At 34.5% G+C, this 20,016-nt stretch overlaps 2 protein-coding genes across 8 annotated transcripts in view; both read left to right on the top strand.

Annotated features, from left to right (window-relative positions):
• Positions 1-354: 354 nt before the first annotated feature.
• On the top strand, positions 355-13,022 carry LOC130826144 (DNA polymerase I A, chloroplastic/mitochondrial-like). 6 transcript variants are annotated; one of them, XM_057691690.1, is made up of 14 exons: positions 356-810; positions 2,657-2,787; positions 3,694-4,029; positions 4,119-4,507; positions 5,050-5,241; positions 6,008-6,681; positions 7,777-8,203; positions 8,998-9,093; positions 9,336-9,428; positions 9,526-9,720; positions 10,391-10,483; positions 10,643-10,855; positions 10,949-11,038; positions 12,329-13,022. In XM_057691690.1, exons 1-14 carry the CDS (start codon positions 677-679, stop codon positions 12,488-12,490), a joined length of 3,225 nt encoding a protein of 1,074 aa, XP_057547673.1. In that variant the 5' UTR covers positions 356-676; the 3' UTR covers positions 12,491-13,022. The 6 variants fall into 6 exon arrangements, with proteins under 6 accessions (XP_057547676.1, XP_057547679.1, XP_057547673.1 ...); XM_057691691.1 differs by having other exon boundaries at positions 2,650-2,787; XM_057691693.1 differs by lacking the exon at positions 8,998-9,093 and having other exon boundaries at positions 355-810; positions 2,650-2,787.
• A 3,151-nt stretch (positions 13,023-16,173) lies between these two features.
• The window catches only part of LOC130826142 (ferredoxin-dependent glutamate synthase, chloroplastic), a 28,187-nt gene continuing 24,344 nt past the window's right edge, over positions 16,174-20,016 (top strand). For both annotated transcript variants that reach the window (XR_009047026.1, XM_057691689.1), the window contains exons 1-2: positions 16,174-16,782; positions 19,617-19,929. Coding sequence is in view for 1 of the 2 variants with exons in the window: in XM_057691689.1 (XP_057547672.1) it covers positions 16,522-16,782; positions 19,617-19,929 (574 nt within the window). In the remaining variant the exon portion in view is untranslated. The remainder of the gene's footprint in view (positions 16,783-19,616; positions 19,930-20,016) is intronic.

Raw genomic sequence — 20,016 nt, 5'->3', positions numbered from 1 at the left:
AATATTTATTTCTCATAGAAACACAAATATTATTTATTTATATATTTATATCATTTTGGATTTGGAGTAAAGAGAATCATCCTCATGTAAAAGTGAAAGAGATTTTAGTCTTTTTGCAAGTGAAAAAATTAAACCTCTATCACAAAGTATTATCCTTTATGTATGATTAGATTAACCCATAATTTTTGACCTATAATAGACCAACAAATTTAGTTTGTTTTACTAAAAAAAGTTATTTATTTAAAAAATATTTTCAATTTGATTTTTTTTCCTACCTTTTTATTAAAAATAAAAAAAAGTTTAACAACTAATGATACTCATTAATCACTTCTAACTACTTAAGCAGACAAGAGCCTAGTAGGGTTTTAGCTTTCATTTCCATTAATGAATCCTTCATCATTATCAAGCTTCAATTCTCCTTGACAAATTTTGTCTTTTACCCTATTTAGTTTCCCCCTTTTTGCTTCCTCTTTCTAAGCATTTCCCATGAACTGAAAATCCCAATCCCCACCTCTTCAAAAACCCTTCAATAATTCAATAAAATTGTCATTTTCTGCAACTTGTAAGGTGCCACCCATAAAATCAAAGTACCCAACAAAAATCCCTCAAAACGGCGGGTTGTATTATCCGCAGAAGCCATAAGCTTGGCAAAGTTTCAGCTTCTGAAGCCATAGCTATGACGCTTTCTGCTAATGCTTTCTCTTCTAAAGCTTCTTATTATCCTCCCCTTTTATGGGTTTGTTCTCATCATCGCTCTCCTTCGTGGGTTGTTCCATTTCATACTCGTTTCTTCCGTTCCAGCAGAAAATGGTCAGTTACTTTTTTCCTCCATTTCACTTGTATGTGCCCGTTTGGTTATTAGTATTAAATGGTGGTGTTGAGAATGGATTTTTTTTGTTATTTTTTTGTTAAAATGTGTTGTTATTCTCATGGTAAGTAAGCTTTTATATCTGAGTGATTATGGATGGTAGGAAAAAATTAGAATAACTGACGCATAATGATAAACATTGTGAGTTAGTTTATCCGGAAACATTGGGTCTGGGAAGGGCGGGAAAAAAGACAGACCAATACCCTCATCACTGAGTATTGTTGGGCATATGACACAAAAATCCCGCTGAATTTGATTTTACTAATAATCAAACAGGGCAATGTAGACTTTGTTGGCTGATCTTTTTGATAAATATCTAATGGGTTGGTATTATTTTGAATGTTATGTGTGCTGATTTGGTATTTTGAAGTGTATTTCGAGTGTTTGGGTTGGGTTTTAGGAGTACTATTTTTGTCATTTGAGAACTGTTCTGTTTTTGTTATAGTATATCCTGAAATGGTGCTTAGTATCGCATCATCTATTTCGTAGCTCAGCTACCTGAATACAATGGATGAATGGAGTAGTTTTGATATTATCTAGATAGAATGGAATTAACTTGATTGAAGTTGAGAAGATTTTCAAGGGTGGCACGCTGGCATTGTTGGTGGCAAAATTAAAGAGCACAATTGAGATATTATGTGGTTGAGGTGTGCGCTATAGCTTAAAGATAGTGATACTATATGGATCAACATGTAGGGCTTTTAGGAAATATTATTGATGGAAGATGATATAGTCGAAATGTGGATGCTCAAATGGATATATGGTCATACTTTGAAGGTGAGGTAGTGAAACAAAGACATTAAAAGAGGTTTTGGCCTAGAGGTTAAGATTTGTGAGAATCCTGTAAGGGGTTTGGATATGTGCAACGATTTAGTGTTGGCAAACTTGTAAGGAAGATAGAAAGTTGGAGCTTAAAGATTCAAAAAGCAAATGAAGACCAAAAATGATTTGGATGGTTGTAGAAAAAAAAGATATAAAAAATATAATATTATGATTTGGGATGATAGATGATGGGAAGAAATGGGGAAGGTGAGCTTATGTGGACATCCAATGGTATTGATGCATAGTTTATGTACTTGACTTTAATCTTGGGTATTAGAGGCTTTGGTACTGTTGTTGTTGTGGCAACATTAGTGGTAGCCAAGTAGGGTTGTTATAATGTGTGACCGAGTGTTGTTACCTTATAGGAAAAAAATGTCAATTATGAATGTCTATTGACTAATAATCTTGAAGGAATTGTGGTGTTTGGCTTCCAAACTAGTGATGGCACATTGTCATTGGGTCATGCCGTGTCATGCCTTCATGTCAACATGGTTCAATGTTGAGGCCTAGTCATGATCTAACCACGTGACCTACACACAGAATACATGACTTAGGTTGTGTGTACTTGTGTTGTGTTGTGTTTATGAAAAGTTTAGTGACATTTCTTTATCAACCAAGTTGCTTGTTTGAAAGGTTTAGGTCCTCATTATTGTGAAAGCAGGTCATGTTTGTCCTAAAAACAAAAATACTACAACGATGCCAAAACCTTAATCCAAAAACATAGGATCGAATTTATGGATTAAAACAATTCCACCTTTTATAAAGGTTGGATACACTTTAGAAATGATGGTCTTGCACAAGCTTTACAGATATCTATTTGATTGTGCGATGTTGGAATTACTCACATATTCTATTGATGTTGTTATCAAAACTCTTTAAGAGGGTAGATACACTTTAGAAATGATGGTCCAGCCTACTATGCTTTGTATAATCTCTGTTATTTAGATATTCGTCATTAGTTTACAGGGAGGATATGCGACATCGTCCCATACAATACAAGCGTTCAGAAGATGATGAAATCCTAACTGTCATGGAGTTAAAACATCCCGAATCAATGTTTTCAACTGGACCATATGCAAACTCAATAAAAACTAATGGTGTGCACTCTATCTCCATGTAATACTTTATTTTGGCCGCTGGCAATGCAAATTTCTCTGTTATAGTTTGTTCCCAGAAGAATGCATTTCTCTATTTTTCGTTGTTTATGTACTTTAGCGCATGTTATAAGACTCATAAAACAACAAGGATGCTATAGCCCTAATCCTAACTTATAGGGTTGAGTACATGAACTAACACAAATCAACATGGAATATCTATATTCTTATAAGATATGCATCTCAACTAACTTTATTTTCCTACAATGATACGGGTGAAAATTTGATTTGTTGTTTGGTTTTCCACATGTGCTATGGTTATCTTAAGATACACATTTCAATAATCTAATGTTTTCATTTGAGTTCTTTTCTTTTCTTACGACTTCATTTTGTACCTAATATATGCTACTCCAAGCCGACTTGGAGTGGTTGCCTATGGAGTGGTGTCATGGGTTAAGCCAGCTGTGACCTACAAGGATGTTGTAACTTATGGGGGATCGAATGTAATGGATTGGATTTGAAGCCATTACAAGGTTAATGGGACTTTCTCCCACATTGGTTGTATGGGCAACTAATGTGAGTTTTATAGACTAAATGAGCTCTATCACCTACTAGGCTAGTCTTTGGGTGAGTTCTCTTGTATATTCTATAACAAAGGTATTGTTGGCTGAAGATTGTAAATTGAAAATTAATGAGTGCTTCCCTTTGTGAAACTTATCACATAGCATTTCAACCTCAGCTAAAACAAACGAGTTCCAACTTAAAATAAAGGTGTCTTTTGAGAAGTACATAGAGCATTAAATGTGTCTGGTTTGATAAAGTGACATTCCTGGATGGAGTATCTTTTGCCATTTTGAGATAAAAACCCCACACTTTCTGTTTTCTCAACTCTTGCTATATGTCATTTAGGAATGACTTTGAGGCCAAGGAAATATGAAGAATCTTCCCAACCAACGATGGTTAGACTCCCTGACAAAGCACTTTGGATTCAACAGACTTTGTCTGTTAAAAATAGTAAAATGATGTATAGACAAAGTGCAAAAGAGCCAGAAGTATCATCATCTAAGGACACATTAGAGAATTGTGATCAGAACTCTGTTGGTGAGAGCATAAACGCAAGTTCTGGGTTTACTGGCATATCTTCTACTACAGCATCCCACTGTTTTGCTGCCTCTGCTGTTGATGTAGAAGACCATTTTGATCAAACTAACGAGGAAATTGGTGAAGAACTACATGAATCTGATGGTAGTGTTTTCTTTTTTGTTTAATGATTGTTTATCCTCTGAACCATAGAATTCACAATAGCTAAGAACATACCTGTTTATCTTGAACAGATGTCTCTAGAAAAGCCCCTTGTGCCAATGGCTTATCAACAAAAAATGATTTATCCAATATAAACCTATCTGATGAATGGAGTAATGTGACTCTGAAGTCCGCTCTTGACGATAATCAATTGCTCAGGGAGTCAAAAACGGCCCTGTCTGCCAATGGCCTGTCCTCGGTGAAAGAATTGGATGTTCTTCAGGAAACAGATGATTTAAATGAGAATTCTGTTTTACTTGATCTTAATGATTCACAATCTGATGAACAACAAGCACTTCAGAGGAGGCTGTGCTGTATCTTTGACGAGGTTCTTGTAGTTGATAATGTCCTGGCAGCTAGGAAAGTTGTGCATTTACTTACACATGAACACAGGCATCGTGTACATGCATGTGATACTGAGGTACCTTTGCTGCTACAAAAATAATTTTTTCATTTGTGAAGGGCATTTTTGGTTTTTTTGAGATTGGTATGTTGCTTAGGACTCCTTTTCTGTAATTATTAATCATCATGAATCATGATTGGTGTTCTTGTTGTTGGGAGTGACACCAAACAGTTTTTTTTGTGAGATCAATGGAGAATTTTTTAAAAATTAAGAGGCATGTAGAATGGAAATTTCATCTCATTTAAAAAAAATCTTGATGTTTTACCTTATATGAAAAATTCCTAAGTCGGGGGTGCTGAGGCCCCAGTCAGACCCCACACTTGTTGGGAAAAGGGAGCTCTTGCCTTTGTAAATATTCTAGTATTATTGCACTAAGTTATGATCTTTGTGGATGTCTACGCTCTACGGCTGCAGGCTTTGGAACCAGTAGAAGGGCAGTAGAAATTCTAGTGTTATTGCATGGCAGTTTGGTCTTTTTGATGTCTATAGTCTGTATCCACTTTTTCAATGTGTTTGTTTGAAATTGCATTTTTCAATGCATGATTAATGTATGATGATAGGTGTCCACGATTGATGTGAAGCTCGAAACACCTGTAGATCATGGGCAGATAATTTGCTTCAGTATTTATTCAGGGAAAGACGTCGATTATGGAAATGGGAAAAATTGTATATGGGTAGACGTTCTAGATGGTGGTGGCAAGGATATATTGGCTGAATTTGCTCCATTCTTTGAAGACTCATCGATAAAAAAGGTGAGTTATCTTTAAGTATTTTGGATCAATACTTTGGGTGATATATTACTTAAAAAAATCTGACAAATTTGGCACCAAGGATCAATTTTGAAAAGTGTGCTCAGTTGCATACTTTATACTTATTCAGGTTTGAAGCAAATAATGTCAAATGAATACAAGTATATGCCTCTGTCCGTCACCAATGCCTGTCAAAATATGATTGATATTGAATGTTTCTACAGGAACATTCCAGTTTTTAAATGAATGGTGGTATGCAATTGTAGTAGTTCTAGACTAACTATAGTGCTCTAGACTATAGTTGTTGAACAAGGCAACACCCATGGTGGGCCCCTCAACTACAGGGCTCGAGGTGTCTTCTCTTGAGCTCTAAGGAGACTTTCTTGTGCTCCTATGAGTCGTGACAACTTGATATGGCTTTTGTTCATTTTCTTTATCTTGATCTTCTCTATCAACTCAACCTCACGATAAGGCCCCAAAATAATTTCATGTCTTTAGTACATAGCAAACTGCAAGGAGTCGACATTTTTGCTCTAAACGCATCCTTAGCTCAAAATATCACATTTACATAGAGCAAGCACCTCTAAACCTGCATTGAATTAAAAGTCACACAAAAGTGCTATAAAATAGCACTCATCACCGACCTTACTACATATAAAATGTAATAATGTTTCTTTCTAGTTCAACCATTAGATTATGATAGTAACTACCTTGCTTGGATATTCAGACTTGTTGCTGTCTATGATTGGTTTTTGGTTTCATTATGTAGGTGTGGCACAATTACAGCTTTGATTGCCATGTTATAGAGAACTATGGGATTAAGCTTTCTGGATTCCATGCTGATACAATGCACATGGCTCGATTGTGGGATTCTTCAAGACGGACTGATGGTGGGTACTCCCTTGAGGCACTAACAAGTAATCCCAATGTCATGTCTGAGAATAAGGTGTCCCTAAATGAAGATCTAATGGGAAAAGTTTCAATGAAAACCATTTTTGGCAAGAGAAAAATAAAAAAAGATGGTTCTTTGGGGAAAACCATCACTCTTCCTTCAGTTGAGGAGCTGCAAAGAGAAGAAAGGCAACCATGGATATGCTATTCTTCATTAGATTCCATCAGTACTTTGAAGCTTTATGAGAGCCTGAAGTCAAAGTTATCAAAAATGCTATGGATAATGGATGGTAAATGTATGGGAAATATGCTTGGTTTCTATGAGAACTATTGGAAGCCATTTGGTGAACTTCTTGTGCAAATGGAAACTGAAGGTATGCTAGTTGACCGAGCATATCTCTCGGAAGTGGAGAAAGTGGCTATCGTCCAGCAAGAAGTTGCTGCTGATCGTTTTCGAAATTGGGCTTCTAAATACTGCAGTGATGCTATGTATATGAATGTAGGAAGTGACACACAATTGAGAACACTTCTTTTTGGTGGCATATGCAACAGGTATTTGTTGTTTTAATTCCATCATCATCTCTTGTTGTGTCCTTTAAATTTTTTGCAGAAAACATTTTATCCCTTGAATGCCATGAATTTTTTTCTCGTCAATCCCATCAATTTTTTATATGTTGGATTGGGTGCCTTATCTCGTTTGCCTTTTGTTTAGACATTTAAAATGTTTTTTGGTGACACACAATTGTTGGTGTTGTTATTTCAAAATGTTAATGATGTGGGAGTGGAGAACCTATCAGTATAAGAGTAACACTACCAATTCTATTCTACTTCATATTATTCATTTCAATGCTCCCTTTTGACAATCTGTGCCTTTTCATCCATCCTGGGAAATCGTCTATCGTTATTGATTTGATTGGACTACTTAGCAAGTTAGAGGATTCCGGAACGCGTGATTCAGCTTTAAAAACTTTTCCTTTCGCATAATTTCATTTTTTGGAGTTTAATTTTTGTGGAAGAAAGTTGGAGGATCCTAGGCTTGATTAATGCAGATCAGAAATTTTGATTTAGTTGAATTGTCTAGTTCAGTGTTGCCCAGAACTTGGGTCGAACCATTCTTGCTATGTCTGTCTGGATAGTTTTAAAGAAAATGAAATAACATTGTGTTTTTTGATAGTTAGATGGTATTCCTGTTCAATTTGGGGCCCGGAAATGTTTAGGCAAGTTGGAAATTGGAATGAATTGATAAACGTACCTCTTTGGAGAACAAACAAGATGTGAGGATAAATTAAAAGATATAGTACCTATTTTTTTAAAAAAAAAAACTCAAAGAAAAAGGGATGCATACGGGAAATAAGCTAATGAGCCACACCACGAAGTCCTGTGAACGAGTGATTGATTAGCATCGCATATGCTTTTGAGAACCAGTTTGGTTTTATGTGAGGTTGATTATTTTATGGAAGTTATTCATTATTGGCAACAAATGAATTGTTACCGATGATATCTTACATTTATTTTTTGTTTATGTCCCCGACTCTATATATCGTGGCTTATTTAAGATGATAAAAAATAGATTTTTGCAAAGACAAAGGATTTAGAGCCTTTCTGTTATCTTTGTTGACATCAGCTTTTTTTTTTCAATTGTTACAGGAAAAACCATAACGAATGTCTCCCAACTGAGAGAAAGTTTAAGATCCCAAATATTGATAACGTTATTGAAGAAGGAAAGAAGACTGCAAAAAAGTTTCGTGACATTACGTTGCATAAAATTGGTGATAGTATACAAACTGACTTTTTTGCCCCGAGTGGTTGGCCATCGGTGAGCGGAGATGCCTTAAAAGCTATTGCTGGGAAAGTATCTGCAGAATATGATTTTGCAGGTGATGCCTTTGAAGATCCTCTGGTTGATGAATCACATAACCCGGGAAAAAAAGACGTCGACCTTTCTGCTTACGGAACAGCTTATGATGCTTTTGGAAGAGGAAAAGAAGGGATGGAGGCCTGTCATGCTATTGCTGCCTTGATTGAAATTTGCTCTATTGATTCATTGATATCAAACTTCATTCTTCCTTTACAGGTAAATACTCCCCCCTCAACTTTTCATGCATGTGTGTTTTGTGTTTATGCGTGCAGGCTTGCGTATATATACATTTGTATGTGTGTATATATACGATACATACATACATATATATATGATTATATGTAGTCATGCTAAAAGAAAATACAAACAATGCTTAAATATCTTGTCAGATCCCATAAGGCCTCCATTTGTGCTTAAATCTTAGTTCATCGTTGGGCTCTTGTAAGTCTTGATGTTGATTCATGGTGTTGGTATCCATGTTCACCAGTTTGAACTATGCCCTTCACTTTTTACTTGTTAGAAACCTTCATGGGTCATGCTTACTATCATCAGTCATGATTGATGCGTTTGTGTGAGGGTCAAGTGTCTACTAACAGCTTACTCATACACACTGAGAGTGTGCACACATAAACATGGACTTGACGCTTATGTAGAAGGGTATTCGAGTAGAGGGCTGGGAAGGACAAATTCTATTGAAGCAGTAAAAAAGAAACTGAAACGAGGTTATAACGTTAGATTGTAAGTGAAGAAATCATCACATTTGAAAGCTTGCTCAAAACGAGGTTATAGCACCAACTATCATTCTAGGCCAGTTCCTAGCGCAAAACGAGGTTATAGCACAAGCGAGATCTAGAAGAACACGCATACAATAAAATCTTCCTTTTTGCCTTCTAATGCATCACAATAAAGGGTTGGATATGCTTGGTTGGAGTTAAAACATTCCGATCTTTGGGCCAGTTTAAACTCAAGATCTGGAAGCTAAATCTGAACGTTTGTGCTATATATCTCAGGGAAGTCATGTGTCTGGGAGAAACAAGCGTATTCATTGCTCATTAAACATAAATACAGAAACTGGCCGCTTGTCTGCTAGGAGACCAAACTTACAGGTACTTATTTTTCTGAGATAACAGCTTTGAGCATAAGTATAACTGCGAACATTTTTTTTTTGAATTTACAGAGATACATAGTGCATAAATATTACATTCATGCTCTGTAAGTTTAGCTTTGTTATGTAATTTATGCCATTCTGTTTTCATACATTGCTAGGAGTGATTGTACAATACCACATAAGCTAAACTTTTAAATTATGTGTTTTGGAATACCGATACATTTTTCTGCCACCCATCAGAATCAACCTGCTTTAGAGAAAGACCGATACAAAATTCGCCAAGCATTTGTTGCTGCCCCTGGAAACTCACTTATTGTTGCTGATTATGGGCAGGTTGGTCTACTGCCTTTTAATGCTTCACTTATCTATATACACTATTAAAAAAGTTCCTAATTATGATATAGATTTAATTGTTATACCCTTATTGTAGCTTGAACTTAGGATTCTTGCACATCTTGCGGACTGTAAGAGTATGAAAGAAGCATTTGAAGCTGGTGGAGATTTCCATTCAAGAACAGCCATGAATATGTATCCATATATTCGGGAAGCGGTTCAACGAGAAGAAGTATTTCTTGAATGGCATCCTCAACCTGGTCAAGAAAAGCCTCCTGTTCCTCTACTTAAGGTACACAAAAATATTGACTCTTATCTTTGTAATGCAAATTGTAATAGAGGGTTTGATATGTGATGGACGAGCTAGAATGATTCATTTGAACAGCCGTGAGACATGTGGATTTGGAAATGACATGGCCGTGTAAGATAGGGTGCGAGTAGAATTTTTTTATTACAAGTTACTTGCATGTTGAGTTGCTTTTAATTTTGGTGTTCTGTTTTGCAAGTCACTATTCTTTTTGTTTCTAGTTACAATAACATTCTGTTACCTAAATGCTTGTTTTACAAATATTTGGAGGGTCAAATGTACGCCTTTCCCTTATTAGAGATAACATAAAGGTTGTTTTCAGTTGACCCTTGGTAGCATACATCATTTGCAACTTCACATAACTGCAGGTCTTGTATGAGACCGTCTCACCATGAGACGGGTCCATGCAAGCAACCCATTTAATGTTTTTTTACATAATTAATTAAGTAAATGAAAAACTATTTTCTTTTTTCCGATTTCTTTTTAAAACTAAATATTGGGATTGGGGTTGCCCATATTAAGCCGTCTCACGATTAGAAGTCATTAATCTTTGGCTCAATGGAAATAAGGGACCTTTTCATTTCTAGGTAATTTTCCAATTTTATGATTCCGTTAAACTTGATTTCTTATAAAATCTCCAATTTGCAAATTGCAGGATGCTTTTGGCTCAGAAAGAAGGAAAGCAAAGATGCTCAATTTTTCCATTGCTTATGGGAAAACTCCCATTGGACTTGCTAAAGACTGGAAGGTTTCTTCTCTTCCTGCTAAATTGTTTGTAGCTACCGAGTATGTTAATGTTCTTTTTCCTGTAGCAGGTGACTAACTGAGTTTTGGTTTAAACGGCGTGTTGCTGATTTTGAAACTGTCGTATGTTTACTGTTTAGTATATTGTGCTTTTCTGCTTTAGGTTTCTGTCGCAGAAGCTAAGGAAACTGTTGATTTATGGTATAAAGAACGCCAGGAGGTTCTGAGATGGCAAGAAGCACGAAAAAAAGAAGCTGCAAAACATGGTTGTGTTCACACCCTACTCGGGAGAGCTCGTCGTTTCCCTTCAATGGCAGAAGCTTCTAAACCTCAAAAAAGTCATATTGAGCGAGCTGCTATCAACACGCCTGTGCAGGTCTCTATTTACCCCTTCCTTTCTTACCTTTGATTCTCATATGCTCTTGCTTTACGACCTTATGTTCGGAAACTTTTCAAATTATTTATGCAGGGAAGTGCTGCTGATGTTGCCATGTGTGCCATGCTAGAATTAGACAGAAATAATCAGCTGAAAGAACTTGGTTGGAAGTTGCTTTTGCAGGTTTTGTTGGTTTCACCCTTCACTCCTCCCTTTCCTCTCTCTTCTTGTCGACCTTTCCCTATTTGTCTGCATTTGCCTTACTATCACCGGTCACCCACTTCAGATATGTTGAAAGAAGACAAAATACTTTCACTATCTTCAGTTTGTGCACCTGTCTAAAATAATGATTCGCTGATTCCCTCAAACAAGTTTCAAGATTACTTCACACACAAACTTATTAAAAGCTAGGCTGAGGGAAGGGGTAAGCTAGGTGGGACCAAGTGAGAATCGAATCCAGAACCTTACTCGAGGAAGTGACACTTGCTCACACTGAGACAAGACCCATTCTCTCAAATGCTGCCGTAGTTTTTTTAATAGCTACACTTCTCACTATTATGTAAGAGCATTTTGGGAGAATAGGTATTAAAATAATGAGGATAGTATATTTTTGCATTTGCGTAATTACCAAATTTTTTCTATTTTTTAATGGACCCAAAGATTTGTAGTTCTTTGGTTTGAGAATAAAATAGACTATTGTAAAATGACTCGTTAAATCATGTGCACGTCTTATTTTTGTGAAGTTAATGGTGTTTGTAAACAATGGTCATTTGTAACTTATTAGAAAGAGAAGGTTGTGTGTATACAGCCTCCCCAAGCCCTGCCTAAATGGGAGCCATTTAATTGAAGTTCTGAATTGACTATCATGTCTCTTCTTTCATTTCTTTGCCTTGGGAAGAAATCTACTCTTTTTAGATGGTCACTATGTGCCGGAAAAAGAAAAAAGAATCATAACAACGGATCATCACCCTAGGTATTTTACATGAAATGTTAGTACAAAAATTCCATCAATGACATGGGTAGGGTATCAGTTTTGACTTAAAAATGTAAATTTGATTCAGTTTAATGTCTATTTTCTCCAAGATTTGTGCTGAGAAATTGCTTCTTAGTTCAATATATGTTGGATGCGATTGTAAATTTTACCAAATTCTCATTCATTCTCGAGTGTGTTTATAATGTAAAAATGCGGTAACGGTTGCGATTACGGTAACGGAACAGTGATGCAATAACGGGAGTAATTCGGTTATTTTAATTCCTAAATATCACTTGAAACCATAAGATATCCTTGATACAGCCTAAAATGCGGGTCTTTTTACATCTTTTACAACACGGGAAATATCAGGTCGTTTATTTTGAAAATCTTTATAACACTGCTGATGCGATGCAGCCTTGTTTTTACACAATGAGTGTGACTCATGTAATGAACTACTCTATTTTAGTGGAATATAACGATCATTATTATTCTTAAAGCAGGTTCATGATGAAGTGATATTGGAAGGACCTTCAGAATCAGCAGAAACAGCAAAGGCAATAGTAGTTGAATGCATGTCGAAACCCTTTAACGGAAAAAACATTCTTACTGTCGAGCTTTCCGTAGATGCTAAATGCGCTCAAAACTGGTATGCTGCCAAATAAGGACCCATCTGTTTCTTCTCTCGGATTGATTTATGGTTCCACAGAACCCTCGACAGGATTCAGGTACCCAGCCAAATATTCGTTGACTATGCTAAAATGAGACGCGCCTATTTGAAACATGTGATACTTGGGGCCATTTTGTGTGCTAGTTGTCCCAGTGGTATTTTTTTCATCAGGCGCAGCACTCGGAGCGTTACCAGCTGATTGTCCATGTTTGGGTATCGCTGCTATGAAACTGAGTAAAATCAGACATTGTACAGCGTGCTTATAGAGCATACAAACGCGTGGGGCGAGTTAGGAGTGTGAGGCTTGAGTTCCCCTTTTTCGGGCATTGTGTAAATTTGCCTTTTGTATACTATAGAAGATGGTAGGAAACCTGTTTCGGCAAATGTTTTGTCCTGCGGTTATTCGACCTGTTTTGTGAAAAGTATGTAGTTGTTCCTACCCCTTGTTTCTACTTCCTTTGTTCGTTATATGGCACATCGAAATATCTAATATTATGTTTGTAATTTAAGCAAATCAAATTTCATTTCGTTTGGTTTTAGTTTATACTCCCTCCGAACCAATTTAGTTGTCCCATTTTCTTATTTGGCAAAGTCATTTTAGTTGTCACATTTCTATTTTTGTCAATCTTTTTTTACCTAAATATCTCTAGTTCACACACGTAATTACGAATATACCTCCACATACCTTACTTACCCAACTACCCTTCACTACTTATCCTTTTTAATGGACCCCACACCATTTTTAATAACCGTGCCCAAACAAATGGGACAACTAAATTGGTTCGAAAGGAGTATTAAAATCATTGGTGTGTAGCTCTAAGAGGATAGATAGCTCTCACTTGAAGCCCTAAATCTATATTCATTCTCGTATTGAACAAGTATCTAACTTGGATCAACAATCATTGGTGTGTAGCTTAAGAGGATAGATAGCTCTCACTTGACTTAGTTTTAGTAATCGCTCGTTATTAATGGTGGCCGGTGGGCCATTAACGTTTAAGATAAGGGCAGTCAATCAAGTTAAAAAGTCAGCCCATTAATCGTCCTCTGTTAATACCAACGAACGATTGTTGAATGATTTTTTAACTCGGTTTTAGTAATTGCTTATTTTTAGTAATAGCGAACAATGCCATTCTTTAGGCTTTGACTGAAAGACGCTTATTTTGGGAAACAAAATTTTACCATGCTCACTTTGAGAATTTTTTTTAGAAAGTTTATTTTTTACAAAATTTCGGGTAAAGTTGAGCAAGGTTTTAGCCATGATGTAGGCGGCATGAGCACAACACAATACGACTAGTGCTAGCAGCACTATTAATTAGCTTTACTCATTCTTAAATGTATGGCCCCTTAGACTTGATAGTTTCCAATAGACACTAAAAAATTGATAGAAAAAAAGGAAAAGATGGACAGGCACGCGACATGACATGACTTGGCATGGGTGACCCTCCTTTATCATGTCGTGACATGTCAAAGGCTTGGCTTTTGATGAATAACACATGATACAACCTGTGGTTACCCATATTTGTTCATATATATGATCCAACTCTTTTATAATACTGGGTAAGTTAAGGAAGTGAGAATTTAAAATAAGGTTAGTGAAAATTGAATTGATTTACACGAAAAATGTAATACATGCGTCAATTCGTTTTACCTTTACTTGTGTGTTTCAAGCATACTACATGGACAATAAAAAGTATACTTAGACCATTATTTCTAAAGATACTAGACAGTTGTACCGTAACTTAGTATAAGGTACTCTACTCATGCTAGACAATAGATGTATCATGTATGTGTTTGAACTTGAAACACAATGTATAGTAGCAATAAATTCCAACTTAAAAGAGCCACTACAAGTGACAAGACTATGAAAAGTCGATCGGAATTAAAAATAACAACTACTAAACTACTATTTCGTGCCTTTAAATTTATTCCATTTTTATATTTAATAATATTTTTTGATCAGATGAGACAAATTCTAAATAATCGGAAAGTAATTTTGTAGAGAATAGGATAAAGGGTGGGGAATATTTTTTTTTTGGATGATTTTAGGAATTAGTTCCTATTGCTCGAAATGAGGTGTTTTTCTTTGGGTCAATTTGGTAAGATTCTATAGCATGTGGCTGTTATAACGGATAAGTGTCGATATGCCATTAAAATTTAAAGGTGAGCATTCAAGACATGCTCACAATTTTAATTCGAAGAAAAAAATAACACTTCTAAGAGGGAATAAGATGGCTACTAGGACCCACAATGTCTTTACTCTTGACCTTTAGATACTTTGAAAAGTCCTCTTGCAACTTGCGAGTTGCAACTAATAAAATTATACTCCCTCCTATTTATCTTAAGAGTTCTATTTGACTTTTTACAGATTTTAAGGAGAGTTAAAAGTGGGATCTTAAGGGTAGGAAAGAGAGTGATATTATGAGTTTTTTAATATAAAGAAGGAAAATTAGTATGGGTAACGAAAAGTATAATTGAAAATAGAATAAAGTTACTAAGGGCATAAAAGTCAAAAACCCATACCAAAAATAGAAATAGAACAATTAAGGTAACTTGACCATAAAAGAAAATGGGACACATAAGCTGAATAGAAGGGAGTAATAATCATCCCGCTTGCGAGTAAGTGTCATATTTTTATTTTGAATAATAATATTTTTTTTATTTGAAATTAAGTTAATCACCAGATATATACATAAATTTTTTGAACAATATTACTATTCACTACAATAAGTTTTTTATTTAGAAAGCTAATAGCTTAAAAATTGTGTCATGCATGAGCACCACACACTTAAAAAAAATACATAATTTATATAGTTGGAAAATTTTATGATAATTTCTATGACTATCTTATTAACTTTTGAATTGTTTATCATTCTTTACTACTTTGTTTATTTTTAGTTACTATTTTGTAAATTTTGGATGTTTTTATGCATGATTTGAATTATAGGTCATATGAACACACATTGTTAGTTAATAGTTATGAAGATGGTAGACCAATAAATTGAAGTTCTTAGAAATTTTATTCATTTACACATTACATTGAAAATTTATACTTTTTTTTATTCATATTAAGTGTTCTAATTAACTGATCACATTTGCAAATTTACTATTTCTATCATTAATATCTCTAATTGTGAATAATAAAATTATAAAAAAATTGATATTAATAATCTTTTTATTGAGAAGAATCAATCAAAATCTAGCATAGAATGTTATAGTTTAGAGATTAAAAAATAAAATACAACTTAAGAATGATTGATGAATAGTGTCAAGTCAAATGAGATACTTATGCTGAATAGAAGGTAGTGGACATATTTGACAAATTAGCTTATTTCTATCATTAATATCTCTAATTTGACAAATTAGCTTATGAGTAGCTTATTTTGATACAAATAGAGAGTTGAATGGTCATCCAATGCTAATGTTCGGTATATTAATTGGTTGAAACAACTTACTGTTATGAATAAACTGCTTTTGAACCAAGTGTTTATAGCAGCGAATTTAAAATCAGCTGGTTAAAACAATTAACAAAATTAACTGATTAAATCAGTCACTATAATCAACTATCAACTACCAAATATCATCATTTACTATACATCCTGACATAATTAAAGCATTATTTGAGCAAAAGTTCCAAATAAATTAGGGCCAAAGATTTAAAATAACAAGATCAGATAAAACATCCATACATCCACACTTCTTTCTTTTCCCATGAGAGGCAAAGAAAAAAAAAAACAACGCTTCCCTTTCCCCATTCCCCACAACACGACGCCTCCTATTTCTTCGTCTGTATCGTTCCCTTCATATAAAACCAATACGAGAGGCCAAAACCAACTGATAACAACTCTCTAATCCTACAGAGGAGAGAGAAAATCTTACCACTTTACCATTCCACTCTTCGGGTGGTCCTCAGCATTTCCTCATCCTATTCATTTCCATTTTCTCTCTCTTCCACACACTCTTTCTCTCCCTATCTTCTCCTCCAGAGTTCAGTCTTTGAGGTTTTGAATACTGATTGATTGTTCATCAATGGCGCTTCAATCGGCGCCGAAGCTTTTATACTCTTCGCCTTCGGTTTTTTCAGTCAATGAACGTCTTGTTTTCGCTGATTTTGTCGGTCTTTCTAAGAAGCGTTCTCGTCGTCGGAGAATCGTTGGAGGTTCTAGAAACTTACCGGCCTTTTCTGCTATTTTTTCGACTGTTAAAGCGGTGGTTGATGTTGATCGTGTTAATCGCAGTGATTCTGTTTCCAATACAGAATCTACATCTTCTAGTAACTTTGACCAACAGGTTTATTATTATTATTTGCTACTTATTTTCTTGGAGTTTCTGCACTATTTTAGCTGTTGTGTCTATATATGTTTTTGGATGTGATAATCGGATGAAGTCTTGTGGAATTGTGAGTTGAAATATGAAATTCTTAAGTGATTACAGTATGTGAAGCTCGATCAATTTTTGTTTTATAATATTATCATTTTTTAAGTGAAGATTTTTTTTTTCTCGGAATTTCTGTTTTTTTCTAGTTTGTATTCGCTTGATGTATTACGCCTATCGGTTGTTAATCCGGTGAAGCTTTGTTGACTAGTTTAATAAGTTGCTTTGAGTTGAAATTTTAGGCTGATGACAACAGTTTATGAAGTTTCATCAATCTCTGTTAGTTTACTTAGTTATAATTATCAGTTTTGTTTATTTGGTAATTGTTTAGCTCGATGCTTTGAGTCAAATTGCATTCTAAATTTTGACTGCTTTATTTTTAATTATTTATGTGAAATTATTGAAATGTATGGACTATGGATTTTTGACTCTTAAGTGGCGACATTTTTATAAAGGCAGTGATTTGCTAAAGTAGAGTTAGACAAGATACTAGATAAAAATTCCTACTTTGTTGTTCATTGAAAAATATTTCTCATATTAGTGTTCTTGTAGGTAATGAAATTTACTTATTTATAATTTTTTTGGTTGGAGACTCCAAGCCTCTAGCTTTTGTTTTTTAAAAGTACTTAATGATTCTTTTGAAAGGAATTGCACTTTTTTTTTTCAAAATTCAAGCTATTCTATAAAAATATGAAATAGGAGAATAATAAATTGTACTACTATAATTTGTACTTCATGAGGTATCAAAATCTAAGATATAGCTAAAGCAAAAAAGATAATCAAGTTCTTGAATCAATTTAGACTCTAGAGCATATGATGCATTTTGCTAGAGAGGTGTTTAAATAGTTGCAAGTCCTACATAGTGAACTAAAGTAAATACCACAATAAAACTTTAGTTTTTAGATTATTGCTATAATTTTGATCATCATATCTCTTGTTTTATTTTTTGAAATAACCTATCCAAAAGAAGTACAATGTAACAATGATATATGTGATGAAAAGATTTATACTTACATGAGAGTTCCGTACTTGTATTATAATGACTACAAAAATAGAAATTTATGGACTTAAAAAATAAGTGTAAAGATGATTTTGTTTGACTTGGTTTTCTCATCACCAATTAATCACTATAAGCTTGTGAATTGATATTCAAAGTAATGAGGGAGAATAATTAGCATTGATGGACAATGCATATTTCAAAATGATATTTTTTCATTGACGCTTATTGTCAATAGTAATTGTTTATATTTAGGAGTTATTTTGAGTTTTAGAGCTTAACATTCTTTAAGTACTTCTGAAAAGATAGAGGCTTCGAGTCTCCAAACCAAAAAATCTAGCTCCTTACCTACAAGAACTCTGATTTGAATTATCTTTCAATAAATACCAAAATGAGAATTTGTATCTTTTCAAACATGTTTCTATTTTTTGGATTGCATTTCAAAATAGTTGTTTTTAGTTCAATGTGATATACTTTGTTTCTTCATTTTTTAAATTTTGTTTCTCTCTTCATCTAGACTATCAGTTGAGATGGTCAATGTTACTAATTGTTGAAAGGTACCTGTCGACTTGCATTAGCAATAAAGTTAAGTTGTAGCGGTCAATTAAATCTTGTTATAGTCACCACTGTAAGATCTAGAAGTTCTTTAATTTAATTAATGTTGATAAAGTTAAGTTGTAATGGACCTCTTTCCTCCTTCAACCCAATGAATTTTCCTTTGGTGTCTTTAGGTAGTCAAATATCAATGTGGGCATGGAAGAACCAGAGCAAAATCATAAAAATCTCACCTTAATTCTTTTTTGAAAAACTAATTGAGAAAAAAGTTTGTAGTCAGACAATTAATTGATTTTTGAAGGATTAAATTTTTAAAAAGCTTTGAAGTGTGAGGAGAAATTCTTCTAGAGAAAAATGGATCCTCTATGAGAGGAGGATGTTCAAACTACTATTTACATTGATAGATGATAAACAATTGCAACTAGACTTCTTTTAAGGGTTTAGCTTTGATGATGATGGGTAAGAATTTGGAAGAATGATGTAGTTTTTTTTTCATCTTTTTATTTGATTTGTGAAGACGCTGATGAAGTTGATTCGTCGTTCACTTGCGCCACCATTCACCATTGATGAATCAACAAAATTAAGTAAGAAATATAAAAGGGGTGTGAGAGATGCTACATAATTTCAAATATGTAATGAATGATCCTATAAACAAATTAAGGTAAAAGATAATATGGAAAAATGCTCTAGCGTCTAGATCCCAAAGTGTTGTTGCATAGTGATAGCATATTGGTGTAGCATAGCAGTAATTGTTATTTGTCATAGAATTTTGTGCAATTTTTTTTTACTATGAAGCTTTGTTTTTATTTCTTATAATTTTTTATTTTTTACTAATTTTTATTGGTATTAAATATACTTTTTAATTAGTATTTATATTAAAACTAACGATAAATCATTCCTTGATTGGCGTGTTTGTTAATTTGATGCCATGTAATCATAGTTTTAGCTATGAGACTTAACCTTTACAGGGGACTAAATTTAGCTTTACACTCTACGGTCATAAGATTTTTGAAGTATATTAGTGACTGGAGTAGCAGTTTTATTTCATTTTGAATAATTTTCTCTCAATTTTGTCGGGTTGGGATTAAGACTTTGACATTGATGTTATAGATATTTTTTTGTTGGTGTTGGCTGTAGGGGAGTGGTGAGGATTAATTTGTAATGTTGATTCTCTCCTTTTAACTTTCATATTTTCCAGGTTGTAAATTTGGAGGATATACTTGCAGAGAGAGGAGCTTGCGGTGTTGGTTTTATTGCAAATTTAGATAATAAGGGGTCACACCAATTAGTCAAGGACGCCCTTACTGCTCTTGGCTGCATGGAGCATCGAGGGGGATGTGGATCAGATAATGATTCAGGTGATGGTTCAGGAGTTATGACTGCGATTCCTTGGGATCTCTTTGATGACTGGGCAAAAGACCAAGGTATTGCACCCTTTGATCGGTCAAACACTGGTGTTGGAATGGTATTTCTGCCTAAAGATGATCTACTTGCAGAAGAAGCCAAAAAAGGTAAAAGACTTGAGCTGTTGTAAATGACTTTTGGATTGACTTTTGGCTTTTGGTGTATTGGTTGGTCAAAAAGCCAAAACTACGTGT

The sequence above is a fragment of the Amaranthus tricolor genome, chromosome 10, assembly GCF_026212465.1.
Source record: "Amaranthus tricolor cultivar Red isolate AtriRed21 chromosome 10, ASM2621246v1, whole genome shotgun sequence".
Classification (NCBI taxonomy): Eukaryota; Viridiplantae; Streptophyta; class Magnoliopsida; order Caryophyllales; family Amaranthaceae; genus Amaranthus; species Amaranthus tricolor.
The sequence above is the reverse complement of the archived record's forward strand: the minus strand, read 5'-3'. Positions and strand labels throughout refer to the sequence as shown.

What these genes read in the sequence shown, in the direction of transcription:
- LOC130826144 (XM_057691690.1), top strand. Translation starts at nt 677, where the DNA reads ATGACGCTTTCTGCTAATGCTTTCTCTTCTAAAGCTTCTTATTATCCT. An exon ending in AGAACTACATGAATCTGATG is followed by an intron (nt 4,030 to 4,118) that starts GTAGTGTTTTCT and finishes TATCTTGAACAG; the next exon opens with ATGTCTCTAGAAAAGCCCCT. An exon ending in TTTGGTGGCATATGCAACAG is followed by an intron (nt 6,682 to 7,776) that starts GTATTTGTTGTT and finishes CAATTGTTACAG; the next exon opens with GAAAAACCATAACGAATGTC.